At 46.6% G+C, this 17,554-nt stretch overlaps 1 protein-coding gene across 9 annotated transcripts in view; it reads left to right on the top strand.

Annotated features, from left to right (window-relative positions):
• SAMD11 (sterile alpha motif domain containing 11) overlaps positions 1-17,554 on the top strand; it is a 188,833-nt gene that overhangs the window by 80,798 nt on the left and 90,481 nt on the right. For 6 of the 9 annotated variants that reach the window (XM_064470078.1, XM_064470077.1, XM_064470074.1 and 3 more), the window contains one exon: positions 9,025-9,123. The exons of the other annotated variants lie outside the window; for them this stretch is intronic. In XM_064470078.1, coding sequence (XP_064326148.1) covers positions 9,025-9,123 — 99 coding nt within the window. The remainder of the gene's footprint in view (positions 1-9,024; positions 9,124-17,554) is intronic. 9 annotated transcript variants of the gene reach the window in all.

Here is a 17,554-nt window from a genome sequence, read left to right as displayed (position 1 = left end):
CTGCTATATATAGCTCAATAAATCTGGTTTATATCGATGTGAACTTTGATATATTTAATTAATATCACAGTCATGATTTGAACATTTAAATATGCATGACACATACAAAACTGTTATTTAGCTTATGCTTATTTTATTTAATTATTTTAGATTTATAGAACACCTGTCACTGGCTCGTAAGTGCTATGCAATTAATTAAAAATACAGTCAGAAATTCAAAACTGCCTTTCTGGCCCATCTAGATTATCCCTCTCTCTTGAACTCATCGCTCCCTCCTTCTCCTAACCAGGTCTCTTCCAGCATCATAAACCTGTTCAGTCTAATTCCAGAATAAAACATGGGGAGGACGGGGAGCCGAGCCTTGCTATACTGTGCTTGCAGGTACGTGAGCTGTGAGTTCATGTTAAGGGAGGAGGCTTTTGAGAATCCTTAACGTGGATCGCAGTCTTGCTGCCACAGGTGCTATACAAACAGCATCACTGAATTACACGGCCCCTGTCCTGGAGATTTTGCAAACCAGGTTTATGGCTAGACACAAAAGGGAGTGCAGTGCAGACCATCTGAGGGATGAGGTACTCTGGGCAGCTCGTTCTCACTCTCAGCCATTTTTTGGCCCTGATTCTAGATATTTCAGTAGGATTTGGCTTTACATGCTGGTGTGCTTGCCCGGGCCGCAGGATTAGATCCTTTGTGGAGTGGTGATTTGCGAGTGTTACAAGTTGCCACTAAAAAAGTCACTGGTGGATTGAGGAGGGAGCTGTGGCTAGTGGAACTCTCTGACCTAGCAGCAAGAGCAAAGGACCTCAGCTGTATGGAGGAGGGGACCCAGTCCTGACTGGCTCTGTGACCCTGGGCAAATAAATGGCTTATCTACCCTGTATGCTAGTCATTCCCGATGGAAAACGGGGTGAGAAAAAAACCTCAAGAGCCTCAGCTGAAACCGTATGATGCCTCTAAGTGAAATCTTCCTGGGTTAACAGAGCACAGACAATTGTGCCGAGGTTTGTCTGGGAAGAAGAGGAAACGGGGTTGGAGGTTCAGCAACTCATGTGGCCCAAGCCCTTTGCTTACAGAGTCCTCCCTCTTTGTGAGCTGCTGTAGTGGCACATCTTACAGGGAGCACTGAAGACACCTTACCTTCTTCTTGTGGTGTACCAAAAGCCATAAAAGGGTTAACTCCCACCCGGGTAGCCACAAGGTTTCAAAGGGCAGATGCATTAGCGTGTCTCAGCTTTGGGCAGTTTCAGCCTTACTGTCAGCAAAGAGCTGTTAAGAAAGTCTGGGGATCTGCTGGGGGCTTTCAAGGCAGGGGTAGCTTGATACAGAGTATGTGTTGGCTCCTGGTTTCTTCTGCCCTCTCTGCCCAGCCTGTCCCCCCTGCCACCGGACCATGGTTATCAGTAGATTTATAGAAGCAACATTACATCGGTCATTATTTTTTGGCACATCTGGCCCACACACCCCATAGGAATTTGCAGCCCTTTTCAAAGTTTTGCATATGCAAAAAGTCAGTTCTTATAGGTGGAAGTCAAAAGGCACAGTGAGAGCGTTCGCCCAACTTGGATGAAGCACTCTTGACCAAAGCAGCCTGAAATGTATCTGAGATAACTCTCTTTCTCTTTTTACTGCTGAATTACCTCTTAATAGGCTGCAGAGAGCTGCTGCCACAGAGTGCAGTGTGAGCACCCTTCCTGTTGACTAAAGGTCAAGCGGAGCCCCTTTCTGTTGCATGAGGTGACAGGGCTGTTCTGAGTAATTAGTTTAAAAATACATATGCATGTCTTTGTGATACCAGAAATGCTGACTAAAATTCAGAAGGAAATAACAAAGCAGTTGCAAACACGCTTCAGAAGAAATTATTTCACTATATGAAATATCCACCGTTGCTTTTGCAATAAAATTAGCAAGAAGGGAAAATGCCAGGGAAATGTGAGGTTAAGAAGCTGTCAAATAGTTTTACAAGTGTTGTCTTTATTTAAACAGCAGAGATCTTGGGGTCGGGTTTGTTCCTTTGTTCTGTTTATGCAGTACCTAGCACCACGGCGTTATGTTTGGGGACTCCTAGCTGTTGTTGCAGCCAAAGAAGACATACTGGTGATCTAGACAGGAGTAAGTGCTGCAGCGATAAAGATTCCTCAGTGCGGTGCCTCTCTCGCTCTCTTTCCCTCTCAGTAACTACGGTGATAAGGGTGGTGTGGACCTGTGTAAAAGGGGCTGAAAAAAAGCCCGTGTCTGGCAACACTGAAGAAAGAAACCAGTAGCTGCGCTGGTGGGCAAGAGAGGTGGGATACAACTTATAGAAGGCTGGGAGACATTGGAAAACTAGTGATACATTTGAGTTTCAGCCAGAATTAGCTAGAGAGCATCCTGTGTTTGCCTGGACAAGATCAGCTGGAGAGGAGGCGGAAGACACAGAGTTTAGTGCAGGTCCTGGAGAATCCAAGGATGTGTAACAAACAGGAGGAGCTATCTTCTACGTCCTTGTCATGTTTCCCTGCCACCTGTACACTATTTTCCCTGCAAATGAAAGGACAGCAGCCCATTGGACAGGATAGAGCAGTTAGCAAACTTTTTGGTCTGGTTGCGTTTTGCTTCCTTGCAGAGAAGGCACCGTATGACTTTATTTTCAAGAAGTAGTAAGCTGTGCTCCAACTGCAGATTGGCAGGTGAGGGAAGATAGGAATAAAAACTAGACGGTGGCTCTGAGGAGGAGATAACAGGTGAGAGGCTACAGCCCAGGAGCTCATGCTGCACATTCCTGATTTAAAAAGCATATTCACTGCTTGCCTAGTTGTTCCAAGGTAAGAAAGACAGCAACAGTGGTGCCATACTATTGTGGTATCCCTCCTCCAGGGGAGGTGGAGCTCTGCTAATCGCCTTCCCCTTATCCCTCTTCCAGGTGACCTCCTGGGCTCAGTAAATAACATTTCAGGAGGCTGCAGGAATCAGTGAACTATGAGTGGCCTCCCAAGGGGTCAGAGTTTCTTCCCATCTAAATTCCACCTTTGCAGTCTTTGCCAAAGAATCCACAGCTATTATTCATTTAGCTTGTATTTTTAAACCATGTACCCACCAGAATTTACGTCTGTGCTGGGTTTTGGTTTTGTTTTGGTTTTGCCTGTGCAGATACTATGTTGTGGAGTTCAAGGGATGTTGTGCTGTACTTTGAACCTTGTATTCTGCTTTCGTTTTGAGGTGGAGTGAGGGAAATCCAGAGAAGCAGTTTAAAGCCATCTGAAAGAGACTGCATCCCCCTCCTTACGCAGGGGCTTTCCCTGGCAAGACTGCTGCTGAGCTGTGTTTGCATTAGGGATCCCCGTACCAGTACCATCCCAGCACAGCAGATAGAGTGCAACTAGGCCCTGTATCCCTGCTCATTTTCTCCTCCCTTCATCTCTCTCCCCCTTGTTTCTCTCCCTCTAGCTCTATGCTATCTTCTCCTTCACTGGCTGCTTGTCGCGGGGTGCGGTTAGGAAAGGGTTGTGTGGAAATTCCTGCGATGAGCCCCAACCCTTCCACCCCCACACACTACCCTGGGAGAGACCCAGGCGGGCAAGGTGACTCATCTAACGCTGGCTGAATCCTGGGGCTGCGTGCGGGGGAAATGAAAGGCCCCCAGGCAAGGCAGGCAGGCAGCTGGGGGGGATGGCTGCCGCTTGGTTTGCTTCTCTTTTTACACAGCTGAAAGCACAGGGACCTCGTAGGGTGCAGGGGAGATGGTTTTCAGTTGGCTTTAGCCACTGGTGGGAGAGGGGCACCGAGGGGAAAGAGGAGGGGAGCATGAATGAATGCTTGATGCATCCCTGCCTTCTGTTGTAAGTACTACAGGGCCAGCTAATGTGATTGTGCGCTGCGTCACGCCATTGCGGGACATCTTCAGTCCCACTGCCGCTATCGTATGGAGCTGGCACATAATGACACCCGAGGTCCCTGACCTCGCTATGTCTTTCCTGATCTGGTAAGGTGGTGAGAACACAGGAGCAGCAGCAGCAGCAGAGGTGTGTGTCCGTCCTGGAGGTTGCTTAGCGCTCTCTTCTGAGCCTAGCTTCCAAGAGTCGCTGTCGCAGCCTGGACCGCTGTTTTTCATCCTCTGGTCTGTCGATCCTAGCCTGGTGCGTGGACTCCAAGAGTCTCTGGGAGACAATCAGGGAAAGCAAGCCTGTTATCAGGAAGTTTAAATTCAGCCTGCAAGGGTCCAGTCCTTCACTGAAAATATTTAAGATCCAGCAAATTGGAAGCAATTGGAAACCAATGGCTAAACTTGCCAGGTTTTTTGCATTACCTAGAGAGTAGCTAGAGCAGCTTACTCTCTGGGTAAAGGTCCACACAGGCAGAAGACCTGGAGCAAAATATGATCTCTTATCTTTGTCTTGTTCTTCAGACTAGAATGTCTGCCTCTGGAGGTGGTGATCATGGGGGGCAAGAGTCAGGTCTGCTTTCAGGATTTAAATGGCTCTAAACTTGGGTGGGGATAAGGTAGGGAGAAGAGAATCCCCTCATTTCATACCCCCTCCCTGGGATATGTGGGGAAGGTACTGGCTTTTAACTGCTCCCTCTCCCGTGCCTCTGGACATATGGGAACACAGGTGTGCCTGTAGAAATGTGTGAGGACATGTGCGTGCTAATGGCACCTGAATATAGCAGCTGCTCCATGCCCCTGTTACCCAGTCAGATGACTGCTCACCCTCCTAGGCTTTGTCAAATCGGAGATATTACTCACCTCAGTGACTAATTCCCTATGGAGGGCCCTTAAAGAGGTTTAGAAAACAAGTCCTCTGTCGCTCTGGGGCAGAAAACATTATGCCTTGTTTCTGAATTTGGCTAATGAGAGGAGGAACTCCTGTAGGTAGACGTACTCTCGAACTGCAGACAGGGAGTCCTCAAGCAGGTTTTCTCCCTGGCAGCCTGGCACCCTTATGAGGAGGCGTAGGCACCATTTCTTGCAACACTTTGAAACTGTATGCCTGGGTGTCTGCAGGAAAGACCAAAGCTGTTAATTGGAACTGGTGATTTCTGCAGGAGGAAAATGTGGTGGAAACGTGCCTAGGGTGGGATTTCACTTTCACTTTCACGGAATTCTCCAATGCAGATGCTTGCCGGGTAGAACAGAGCTGCTTAGCAGTGCACAAGAGGATCATGCGACCGCAGAGAACTCTGTGTCTTCTTGGAACTGCAGGGGGGGAATTAGGATTGGCAGGGTGTAATTGGTAAAGCTTGTATTTGGCTGGGATTTTTATTTTAGCAGGCCCAGAAAATCACCAAGTAAATAATAAGTCGGGACCTTAAATTTGCTTTCCAGGACCTCTGACAGCAAAGTATACCCAAGTACATTTATTCAAGAAGGAAGAGTGCCACCTATTGAGTCACAAACTTCCCCTCCTTCAGAAGGCTGAGTGTCCCAGGTACAATAGTGTCCCGTCCAGGTACTTTCCAAGCACAGCTCAGCATCATTCACGCGACGGGAAGGAGCCGCAGCCTGGGGTGGTATCCCCATGCGAGAGAAAGCAAAAGTGCATGCGCTGAAAACTGTGTGGTTTTTATTTTAGATTTTTATAGATGTGCTGTGTTTTAAAGCAGTGAAAGCCAGCTGCCAAAGTTGCCATCAGCAAGCTTCCAAATACAGACCCTTTTCTGGAGCAAGTTCTTTGTTTAAAAACCTGAAGAAAACCTGCAAGACTTAAAAATAGTTGTGGGCAAGTTATGTTAACACGGCTTTATGTACATTAGACTGTTTGATGATTTGATGGCTTGCTTCAGAGTAAGTGTTGGATGTGTGAGCAGGCTTGTTTCGTCACGCGACTGTCTTGAAGCCTCTCTCCGTGGTTGGAGTGTTGCTGGAAGCCACAGAAGACCACGCTGTCTCTGTAGTAGCTTAGTGGCAGACTTGTTTTCCCACTTCAGGGAAATGCTTAAATTCCTAAAAGGGGAGATACCAGTTTTCAGACAAAATGTTTCACCTTTAAAAACATGCTTTCCCCCCCCCCCCCCCAATCTTGTTCCAATTAATTTTGGTTCTGGTTTTCACTCCCATGAGAGATGAAGATTTTTTTACCTGCTCAGAAAACTCTTCCCTTTGGTATTTCTTTTTTTACCTTCCAGCTTCTTGGTTTTTTTTTTTTTATTCTTTTGATGAATTATTTACCTCTCTTGGGTTTTGGGTTTTTTTATATTCTCTTTGTGTTTATCTTCAAAACATGCAACTCCCAACACTCCCCACTTCCATTCAGTACTCATCGGAAAGCCACTGTATTTGTTGGTCATTTATTTCCCAGTGTTATATTTATATATACAGTTGTATTGTAAATCATGCTGTATCACCTCGTGTTGCTCCTCATGTGCTGAGCTGACTAGTTGCATATTTCTGTGAGTAGTTTTGGGGTTTATCCTTTGGTTTTGTTAGTACACACGGTCTAAGTGGAACATGCGGTTCTCGGTGCTGCACAGTCACGGTGAATGATGAGCGCGACCCCCAGTGCCTGCGGGACACACCTGTGAAGCTGTCAGGTAGACTGCTTGAGGTCAGGATAAAAGATACAGGCGTAGCGTGTTACACATAGTTCTTTGCAGACTGCAAGCAGCAGTATCAGGTCTTCCTTCCGTTACTCACAGGTAGATCTCAGGTAGGTTTCTTTTTCAGGGATGCTCTGGTTAGTGAGTGGTGGGAGCACCAGATTTGGAGACAGGACCGTTCTGTTCCAGTCTTGGATCCTCTATTGTTTTACTGTGTAACAATGAGCAAATGATCCCACCATACTTTCCCTTGGTCTCACTTGCCTAGAAGATGATATAAAAGTACTTCATAGCAAGAACTGCACACCCTCTTTGCAAAAGGCGCAGGCCTTAAAGTGAAAGGCTATGGGCAATTGCAAAGTGCTGTTACTGGTATGCTAGAGCTGGACTTTAATGTTTGCGCATCGTGCCTGTTGAGTGAGAAGAATGGGTTTCACATTGTGATTCCAGGGGCTGCACCTTGGGAAGCTGATAATCGGTTGCTTTTTGCTGTCCTTGCAAGAGCTGTTGCAACGCCCACAGCAAGTCATCTGGCTGACACCCCATTTTTGTATACAAAGCACCAGAGCTGGGAAGTCCACTGCGCTGCCTCTGGGTTAGGTTCCCTCTCTCCTGACCCAGTTAATCAGCACATGTAATCTGGTTTCTGAGTAGGAGTGGGGTACGGGAGCAACTTGATCTTGTAGCACTGACTTCCCTGTTGAGGTGGACTTTTGGGTGTGTTCTGGTGACTGCTGCATAGCAGTTACTGTGGAGCCCATAAAAGTGTTCCACGGAGTGAAACATCTGCACGCGATACCGGTAGGTCGTGGGAGATGCATCTTTGCCCTGACTACCTTATGTTGAGGATGAGTGTCATCCTCAGTCATGACATACCTCTTTCTGGTGCTCTCAGCCATGCAGCATTTTGATGGACCGAGGGCATGTCAGTCCTTAGCAGTGCCAAGAAGGGAGGGATTCCCCTGAGTCAAAGAAGCTAAGCAGGAATTTGGCATGCTTTTAGCCTCATGCTTGACTCTCAGACTCTCTTTCCTTTCCTTAGTTTCACTCTGTGCTGCAGCTGAAGAGCACGTATTAAAACTCTAAGGAGGCATGTCTAGTAGTTGTTCAAAATCAGTTAACTTTTTATTGGATTTGAAGTCAGACTTCATGGGCCGAACCTACCCCTAGAGGACTGGAGATGGGGAATTGCAGGCAGTCGGGACTTTTTCTGGATAATTGACTTTTTCTGTGTCCACCCTCACTCCCAGATTCACCTAAGAAGCCTCCCTATCTTTGCTTTTCCACAGTGCTAAGGCTGAGAGGCCTTTGTCCTTAGCAGCCTCAGCCATCAAGATGTATTAAATTAAACATACACACACATCACAGCCCTGAGGCTATTAACCCCCCGTGCACACAAATAATCCGTTGTGGTCTAAGTAGAATAACTTATGTTTGGACCCATATCTAGTCCAATTCATTTCCACACCTGCGGGAGTGACCTTCAAAACTTGCTTGAGGCTCTGCCTCAAAAGTCATTTTCTCATTAGTGGAAATGAAATGTATTGTGGAGCTGTTGCTCCGGCTCTGGGTCTCTGGGGAGGCGAGGGGAGAACAACGCTTCTAGTCCCCGCTCACAAATCACACCAGGCCGCCTCGCTCCCAGTCGGTTTTGTAGAAGCCCTTCTTCCCTGACTCCTCCTCCCTTTCCCTCCACAATAATGTAGTTAAGATTAAAGTAGGTCCTTGCAGTGTGTCCCCAAAGGTTGCAATGAGCAGGGGCTGCCATTTCAAATGCTTTGGGCACCTGGGCATGCCGGTGGGTAGAGAAGGCATCCGCGGTGGCTCACGGCCTCCTGCCATCCCTGCCCGGGGTGCTCTGCTCTGCCCTCTGTCCCCCTGAATGCTTCATCTGCTTTTGCTTGGCCTTGTGGCTGGCCAATCTCAGGGCTGAATCGCTTTTAAAACAATACGATTTATTCCCATAGTATGCATGCTGTAGAATTGCTTGGTCCAGTACCAGTGTGTACTTCCAGCTGTCATCTCTGCCTGTAGTGCTATCAGAGCATAAGGGGAAAAAAAACCCAGGCCCTCCTGTTGTGCTTTGAGTCCTTGCCATCCATCAACCAGGGGTCACAGTAACTGCAGATCATATGCTCGGGTCTCAAAAACTGCAGGAAATCAGTCTTTGTTACATGGAAAATAAAGCAGTCTGTGGGGAAAATAACCATAAATGTTCATTATTTGTACAGGAAAATCAATTTGTAGGCCAATTGACCAAATAAAGTAATACAATTTGCTGGGAAATCCCCCAGGTGTGGCAGGCAAATCATGAAGTGGAAATGGAAGGAGCGGTTTTCATAGGTAGTCTGTGGTGGTTTGGGGGTGGGAGGGATGTGGGGAAGGGAGACAAAGCTTAAGAAAACAAATAGAACAAGTGAAAAGGGTACCTTTAGCCGTGCAGCCAGTTGAAGGAGAGGTGCCAGCGAAAGGAGGAGAAGAGGAAATGGTCTTTTTCTTGTTTTTATGTTGCAGAGGGTGGTGGAAAGAGGTAACGGTGCTGCCATACGGTGTGTGATGGCGAGGAAGGTGCTCTCTTGGAGGAGTTGGCAAACTGAGAAGTGGAGCCCTGTGGTATGGCTGGAAGCACATTTCATTTAGCAGTAGGAGCAGACACACAAACCTTCCCTGTTCTCCCTCATTTTGTCATCTACCCAGCAAATCTCGGGCAAAGCATTTCCATTGTGCAGGCTATGTGTGTGCAGTAAAATCAGATAATCACCCCAAAACGACTGTAAGGTGGTTCTGTGATTCTTGTGTGGTTGGTAAATACCATTTGCAGCCTTAGAGCAGAACTGATGGTTTCTGAACAGTGACCCCCAAGTCTAGTGACGGGTACTCTGTGCCTGGACAGCTCTTTGTCACAGGTCCATGCTGACGCTGACCGAGTTAAAAAAGCTAAGGATCTGTTTGTCAGTCTCTTCCACTTATCTGAACCAGATCCTTTGTGCTTCCTTAAGTGGAGGCTGTGTGTGCACACATGAAGGTAATGGGATTGGACACACACACACACACACACACACACATCTTCAGCTGTTTTTTACTGGAAAGGGTGCATTTATGACCATAGCACTAGAAGGCGTTGCTAAGGCATTGTAGTCCAGTTCCTATGATACTTGAAAATGGCCCACAGAGTTTTTTTTTTCAGACTGGATGTGAATGTATTGTCCCTTTGCCTTTGGAAGCTCAACAGGTCGCTCCTGGCTCTGCAGTGGCCTCTCTGTATGACTTAGTTCATGGGCTTTCATATCTTCATCACACCTTGCACCGCTGTGCAGCCGGCCTCCCCGATGTGTTAAAAGCCCTTAAATAACAAAAGCTTCTAAAACACGTTGTGCTTTCCAAATGCAAAGCGTTGCATGATGGCAGTATCACTGCAGCAGCTGACAGGCTCGTTGGCTCAGATGTGACTTGCTTTTGGCTCTCTGTGGTAGGGAAGGGGCTCCAGGGAGGCTGTGGCCTCACTCTTGTGCATGCAGCAGGTGTCAGAGCTTTTGATTTGTAAAAAACGGTCCTTTTAAAGCCTGAGTGGTGGTGATCGAACCACACCTTTCTCTGTTTTGTTTTGGTATTGCAAGTTTAAGAGTATGATATCTGCTTAAACACCAGGCTTTTTTTTTTTTTCATTTTCAAAAGTGGAAGCAGTGTCTTAATTAGTTTTTGTAGTTTTCTTATTTATTTTGGATTTTCAAAGTTTGCTTGGCTGTCGGGAGGGTTGAGTCATTCAGAGGAAACTTTGTGGGCAGACCTGGCTGTTGCTCCCTCAGTCAGTGGCAGCCCTCTCCTCTGATTTTTCTGATCTGCTCTTCACTGCTGGAATCAGAGATGAAACACTACAGTACGTGGATCCTTTTATATCTTTACCAGCCTGAATGACCTCTGTGCAGGTGTTAACTGAAGGCTTGAGTTCCAGGTTCTTGAAGAGGCATGCCTACCATCCAGGGAGGATGGTGCTGCGCTGCTGGGTGGTCCTGTCATGGAGGCAGATGTGGCTGATTTTTGGCACCAGCCTCCCTGGGGAATACTAGGATGTAATGCAAAGCTCTGGTTACTCCGTCTCCGCTGTGTGGAGCAGCTGCTGTTTCTCTGCTCCCGTCAGTTTGGTTGCTTCAGTTTTTAGGGAAACTGCTGGGAAATGAATTTTTTTAAAGCTGAGAAAAATTGTCCTGTGATTAGTTTCCATCTCGTTCTGCCCATGACGAGAGTGGTCCAGCTGGGGGGATGGACAGGAGGCTTTTCTTGGGTTGGTCTAACACCAGGGTGTTTGAGGTGAGTGTGGCTGGGGTCACAGACTGACACAGTGGGCGTTCCACTGACACCCGCAGGAGTTTGCGTTTTCAAAGTCACCCGTGATCATGGGGCACCTCAAAATTTTGGAAGCCCAACTTTTAGGAAGGTGTTGGACCTGATTTTTCCAATTGAGAGCTGTAGCTCTCAATAACTAGAGCAGCAGCAAAATCTTCTTCCATATGGACAACTAAGGGAAAGGAGGAACTGCTCTCACAAATTCAGGTCTGTCTGTCCCATTAAGTGAAGATAATAATTATTGAACTTTGTAAAACACGCTGAACTGTTTAGATAAAGCCTCTTTTGGTTTCCAATACAGCAACAACATCCATTTCGGGAGGAACTGTTTAACGTTTCTGTTTGATCTCTGTGAAAGTTGCTCTTTATGACAGTGAAGACTTATAAAAAAAAAAAAAAGATCAAAACAGAACTTGAGGCAGGAATTTCACTCTACCCAATGAAAAGCTACAGTGGCTGGTCCTTATTCTTGTAGGACTTGCACAAAGCCTGGCTCTGTCTCCTTTTGGCTGAGCAGGCTGTAAGCCACACTTGGAAATCTCAAGCATCTCAAAGAAATGCTTTAAGCATATGTCTCCAGAGCAGAATAAAAGCATAAACCCCAGTCAAATTCCTCTTGATGAAATATTTCAGACTCGCTGGGAAAGGCTGTGTTCTCTTGGAACTGATGTAATGAAACTTTGGAGTGAAACATTAATGCCTGGGGGAATGATGGACAGTTATTTTGTTCTGTTGTCTTTCTGCTACTCGAAAGGTACGGCAGTGAGGTGCGCGAAAAGAAGGCAAAATGTCTGAAAGCATCCATGCCCTTTTGCTCCTTGTCTCTTCACCAGAGAAGAGGAGCAGGAAAGGAAAGAAAAAAGAGAAAAATATGTAAGTTTTGCTTTTATTTAGGAGATAGCATCAGTGTACCACATCCTCAGCTGGTGTAAGTTGGCTTTTACTCCATTAATACTGACTTGCATTGCCTGAGGACCTGGCTTCACATCTCTGCTTCCTTCTTTGCAACCTCAGACTGAAATGGGTGAAGTTACTTGATGTGGAACAGGCACAGAAAACAAAGACTAGGCCACTTTTCAGCCTTCTTCCAAAGAGCTTTTGAAAACAGGTAGCTCCGAAGGACGGATAGATTTTTCTCTCTTAGAGTTACCTCCCTTCAAAGACTGGAAATTCCAGTTGGCTTTCCCAGAAAAGCATAGCTCTCACTCTATTAACAAATTATCCTTTAGGCTTTGTAACTCACTCAGAGGTAATAAATGGGAAACGTTCCCTTCTGTTCACAGATCTTGTTCATCTGTTTCTTTAGGGCCTCCGAAAATAATGTTGTTAATATTGATGGGAAGAGCTGCAGCTTCCCTTCCGTGTAACTTTCTTTTGGTTTAAAAGATAAATATTTTCTGCAGTTCTAGTGGTACCTACAGCCCTGTTTCTACACACAGCCTCAGACTGAACACACCATCCTCTGCTCCAAAGAGCTTACAATATAAACAGTACAGAGAAAGAGGTACAAAGGAGAGAAAGTGTTACTAATGGCTTTTTATAGCAGGGAGACTGAGTGTGATGGGGCCAAGTGAGATGCCTAGGATCACACAGGGAAACTGTGGTTAAGTGTAATTTTCTTCTTTGAGATACTTTCCTTCTCTCTCTCAAAAGATAAAATACTCTGTACTGGAATTGATAGGTTCTGCATAAACCAGTTGATGACAACTCAAAACTGTTAATGAGGCGTCATCAAGCGTAGACCTAGAGAGCCTGCCGGGGTACAGTTATTCCCAGAGTCTCTCGTCCCCCTGGCTACAGCTCTTAGGCCTGCCCGGCTATGACAGATTGCCTCCTCAGCTTGCCTCTCCTCATTGCCAGAAATTGTAAACCACTTTCAGGAGACTCTGTTGAAGAGTGCGACACAGTCCCCAAAACTTGGAAGAGTCTTCGTGGTCTGTACCGCCTGACCATCGCTGTCCGTTCCCGTCTGCTTCCTCTGTCCTTCGGACCATCCCTCCTGTGCTGCAGCAACTTCCAGTGTAACATTGGTGTCACTGGAAAGAGATGATAAATAATAAACCTATTAGTGGTCGGGTCAGGTTAAAGGGCTGGACTGCAGCTGACAGGGAGGCAGAAAAATAGATGCAGCGGAAGGCTGCCGACTGTTGTTTTATTCAGTTGTTCATTACTGAGCACCGGAGCAGGAGGTAAGACGCGAGGCTGGACAGCTGCTTCTGCCTGTGACCTCAGTTTTGACGGAGTCGCTGGAAAGCCCAGGGCAGCAGAACTGCGCCCGTACCGGATTTACCACCGAAACAGTCGGCCTGGTAGCACGTTGGCCTAGAATCCCTAATGAAGGCCCAGGGGAGAGTGGAGGATTATCTTGGAAGGCAACTGACCCTTTCTTAGGTGTTTACGCTAATCACAGCTGAAGGTAAATGCAAACTCTGTCAGTTATCCTACAGGGGGATGCGTGGGCTCCATTGCTGTGTAATGTCCCTAATTAAATTCATTTGACTAGGTTTATTATTTGAAAAAGTAAAAGAAAAATATTCCAGGCTCTCAGAATCTCCCCTTTTCCTTTTCCCTATCTTTATTATCAATAAAAAGAGAGAGAAAATGCTGTCTGGACTTGAGGATTTCCTTCACATATGGAAAAGATTTAGCATTCTTCAGCTCCCAGCATTGGCAGCGCACAAACCTCCCCTCTTACCTCCCCCCCAGCATTCCCTGTCTGCTCCCTGTATTTCCCAGATCTACGTATACAGAAAGAATGCATGTGCTGTTGCTTCTGCAGAGTGTTTTTTTTTTTATCCGAGAGAAATTATTTTTGAGAGTTGAATCACAGGCACGTGAATCATCTTGCAAACAGCTTTGATATTTTTATCAGTGTGCAAACTCTGTGCATTTGCATTTGGGTGCCTTTTTTTCTAGTACTGATTTGGATGCTGAAGAAGCGATGTCCGTAGGGACTGCACCTGCTCATCTTCTTGGGTCAATTCCCAATGGGATCAGATGTCCACAGTTTGGCTGGCAGTTAATGTGGACTGGCAAAAGCTTTGCTTTCATGTGCATTTTTTTTCCATGGAGCTTTTTGCCTTGCAGCTCTCGTAGCGGAGGCCTTTCCATTGCTGGGATCAATTAAATGCTCACCAGGGACTCTCTCTGCGAGGAATCTTTCCTTTTCTGGCTGACTTTGAATGTCACACCAGGGCGTTCAGCTGTTTTGACCTTGTTGCAGTAGCTCCCAGGGCAGGAAACCTTTCCTAACCCTCCCTTCCTGTCTCTCCCCCAAGTCCTGTGCTGTCCGCCCGTCATTCCGTCTGCAAGCTCTCCCAGGCCTCTTATGCAACAGTTCGGGTTTTGGTATTCTTGGCTGGGAGAACACAGCTCCAGGGGAGAGCTGTGAGGGGGTTGGATGGGTGGGGGGAGAAAGATTTTATTTTGTAACTCTGCTGACCTTGCTTAGCCACACAGAGCGGAATTTTCCCTCGCTCTCTGGAAGGGAAGAAACATCACCACTGTTTTCTTTTCCATCTTTCTGATGGTCCCTTGCTTTCATGACAGAACAATCGGGCTTCCAGGCTTCTCCGCTCAGGTAACCTACCACTGTTCCCAAGCTGTTGGTTTTTACTCGTAGTTTCATCTCTAGACTTGGGTAATCGGTAACTTTAAATTGTGTGTTGGTACCCATCTGATTTTTCCTGGGGAAAGGAAATATGCCTCTCTGTGATTTTTAAAAACAAAGCAACCCCCCACCCAGACAATACTTTGAGAGGCAATGAAAGCAATTAATGGTGTCAAAAGACCCTAGGAGGGTGAAGTGGTGAGTGACTGAAAGCTGGGCTGACGCAGGAACGGCTGGGTGGGTAGCTGAATGTGTCTGGGGAATAGAGGGTTATTGACTCAAACTCCAGCTGTGTTTCGTTAGCTGGTATCATAACCCACAAAATTAATCTTTAACAATGTATAAAGGCAAGGGAGTCCTAATATGAGGCAGTTCTGCAGTGCCCTCAACACTCACCCTTGCAAAAGCTTCAGAGAATTGCAGACATGTTTTACTTTCTAGTTACACTAATTAAAGAGAGGGTAAGTGTTACCCTGTTCTCCATCCCCCCGCCCTCTATCCAAAGGGTGGGGGAAACCCCTGGTATGAAAGGAAGGTGCAAGCTCTGAAGAGGTTTCCTCTGAGTCAGTGTTTGTCCTGAAGGCAAACATCTTTGACTCCTCTCAGGCACCGAAGAGGTTGTTGGAGGGTTCGTTGCAGGGCAGGGGACCGCACCTGTGCAGTAACTCTGCGGCAGCGTGCTGGCTGGCCGGCTGTATTTCACCCACAGATGTACGTGCTGACAACAGGTCCTCAGCGGGGATCCTGTGCTCCCCCTGCTTTCAGGGCTGTAATCTGTTCCTTATACCACCTTCTGTCTGCGCTCCCTGGGGCAGGGAGCTGGCAGCCTGGCAGCCTGGCGCTGCCGGACTGAGCTATAAGACATATTTACCACTACGTATGCTTCATTTTTTTGCTGGGGGTTACTGCACCTGTACTAACAGCTGTTGGCTCTGCAGCTATAGAAAATGCTCCTTCTGACCCGCTGGCCAAAACAGCCCTACTAGTTTAAGCAAGCCAGCTGGCAAAGCACACCTTCCCCCTTTTCTTCATGTGTGTAAAGATGGAATTATTTAACAGGGGTGCGCTAGAGTCCCAAGATGCCTGGCTCTCTGGCACTAGGTGACTATTGATTGGGTTGTTTTCCCAAACATCAGGCATCCCAATGAATATCAACAGCTTGGGAGGCAGTTTTGTTTTCAAAATATTCAAACCTTCTTATAGGGTTCACGGTTCAACATCAGCATCTCATTAGTATATGAGATGACTCCGTAATGACACTGACACACAAATACAAGCTTTTCTAATATGAGATTATGAGGCTCACATCAAGTATCTATAAATCCTAATGTACCTGCCCGTATATAGCGATGGCACTGCAGTCTCTGGGAGTATTCTTGCACGTAACACCGCCCTGCTAAGTGCATGCTTTACTACCTGCCACTGCATGCCAAGCGATAGTTGATAACCCGGAATCTGAGTAACTGTAGGTATCTCAATACACTGCTCAGCTCTCTAGGTACATTCCTGTCCTGTGAGCTGTCTGCACAACTGGCAAAGGACTTCAGCAAAAGCCAGGGTCATAAGAATGATGCCTTGGATGAAATGCATCTCACAAACGAGTGTTTTTTATTTGCAGCTTGGACCAGGGCCCTTTCAAGTCAATGGAAAGACAATTGATTGTAGCAGGTTCTGGACCAGGCTTCTGGCTACCTTTGTGCTTAATTTAAAAGTAATGTGTATCTACTGGTGAATGCCTCTAAACAGATTAAGAAAGTGCAATTGATTCAAAACTGACTATAGATGAACACAAAAGGCAAAATTGATTGGCTCAGTCTATTCTAATTTTCTGGGAATGGAGAAACGTAATAAATGAATAAATAAACAAATAAAATGCCCCAGACCTAATGGCTAAAATACAAAGTCCAAAGTAAACACAACTTTTAAACAAATGCATTGCTAGTGCTAGAATGCAGGCGTTTACAAGGGCACTGGACCGCTGTGGCCCTGGTTCTGGTGTGTCCATGTGTGGCCCCTGGTCAGAACAGAGGTGGTTCAGGTCATCCGCAACCGGCGATTGCTGCAGATGCAGATGCTCTTCCTTTCCATTCGTGTTCGTTTGTTTGTCTTTTAAGGGAAGAAGCTCTCTGTGTGTTAGGTGATACCTATATAGGTATGTATATACATAATTGTATATTACATATATAGGCGTATATATGTGTGTGTATATAGATGTGTATATATATGCAGCAGCTTTAGGTGTAAGGATACCATTTACAGAAAGGCAAAGACTAAGCATTCTGAGGGGCAGGGGAAAAGGGGAACCAATGTTCCTGGTCTGGTGGGCTGTTTCTCTAGGTTTAGTGCCTCCCTTTTTGCTGCACTCTCACTCTTGTTAGGGCTGATGAGTCCCTGGGCAGTCACTGAGGCCTGGTAACTGCTCGAAGGTACCATAATGGCCATAAAATGATTTTTAGTATCTGATCAGTGCCGTTCTCTTTAGCCTGTGAAGTCACAGCAGAGAGTGAATTGCAATTATTTTGAAGTGGAAATTTGCACACCCTCCCTTCCCTCCCCCTTTAATTGTTACGATAAATTGCAACTTCAGAAAAATATATAAAGCTTTGGCATGCGAAAGCTCGTGCTGATATCAAGTCGTGGCTTTTCAGCCTGACAGAAATTTGGTGCAGATACTGCCCTCCTCGCTTTTCCTTTCCTTCCCCTCACTTTTCCTTTTCTCTCTTCTTCTCCCTACTGTCCTTTCGACACTGTGCAAGCGAGAGTCACCGAGATGCCTTAGACAGAGGGTACGGTCTGTGCCCATTCTCTGTAGGCACTGGAGCAGGGAAGGGGGCAGCGTGGAAATGCACCGAGTATGTGAAAAATCTTCGAGGGTAGGAGACGCGCAATTTATATCACGTGTTCCTCCATGGAACAGACAGTGAGAAACCTCTTTGCGAAGGGCCGTGCGTGTGGGTCTCTGCTGCTGTGTGGGGGGCCCAGAGGGATGAGAAAAGGCATTTGCTGTTTGTCACAGAGATGCAGCTGGCCCCTCGCACCGTAGCAATTCACCTCGCGCAGGTGGGTCTCTGAGAGTCCCCAGCAATATTC

This window comes from Phalacrocorax carbo, chromosome 20, assembly GCF_963921805.1.
Source record: "Phalacrocorax carbo chromosome 20, bPhaCar2.1, whole genome shotgun sequence".
NCBI classification, from domain to species: Eukaryota; Metazoa; Chordata; class Aves; order Suliformes; family Phalacrocoracidae; genus Phalacrocorax; species Phalacrocorax carbo.
Note: the sequence above shows the minus strand (reverse complement) of the source record. Positions and strands in the feature narration are given on the sequence as shown.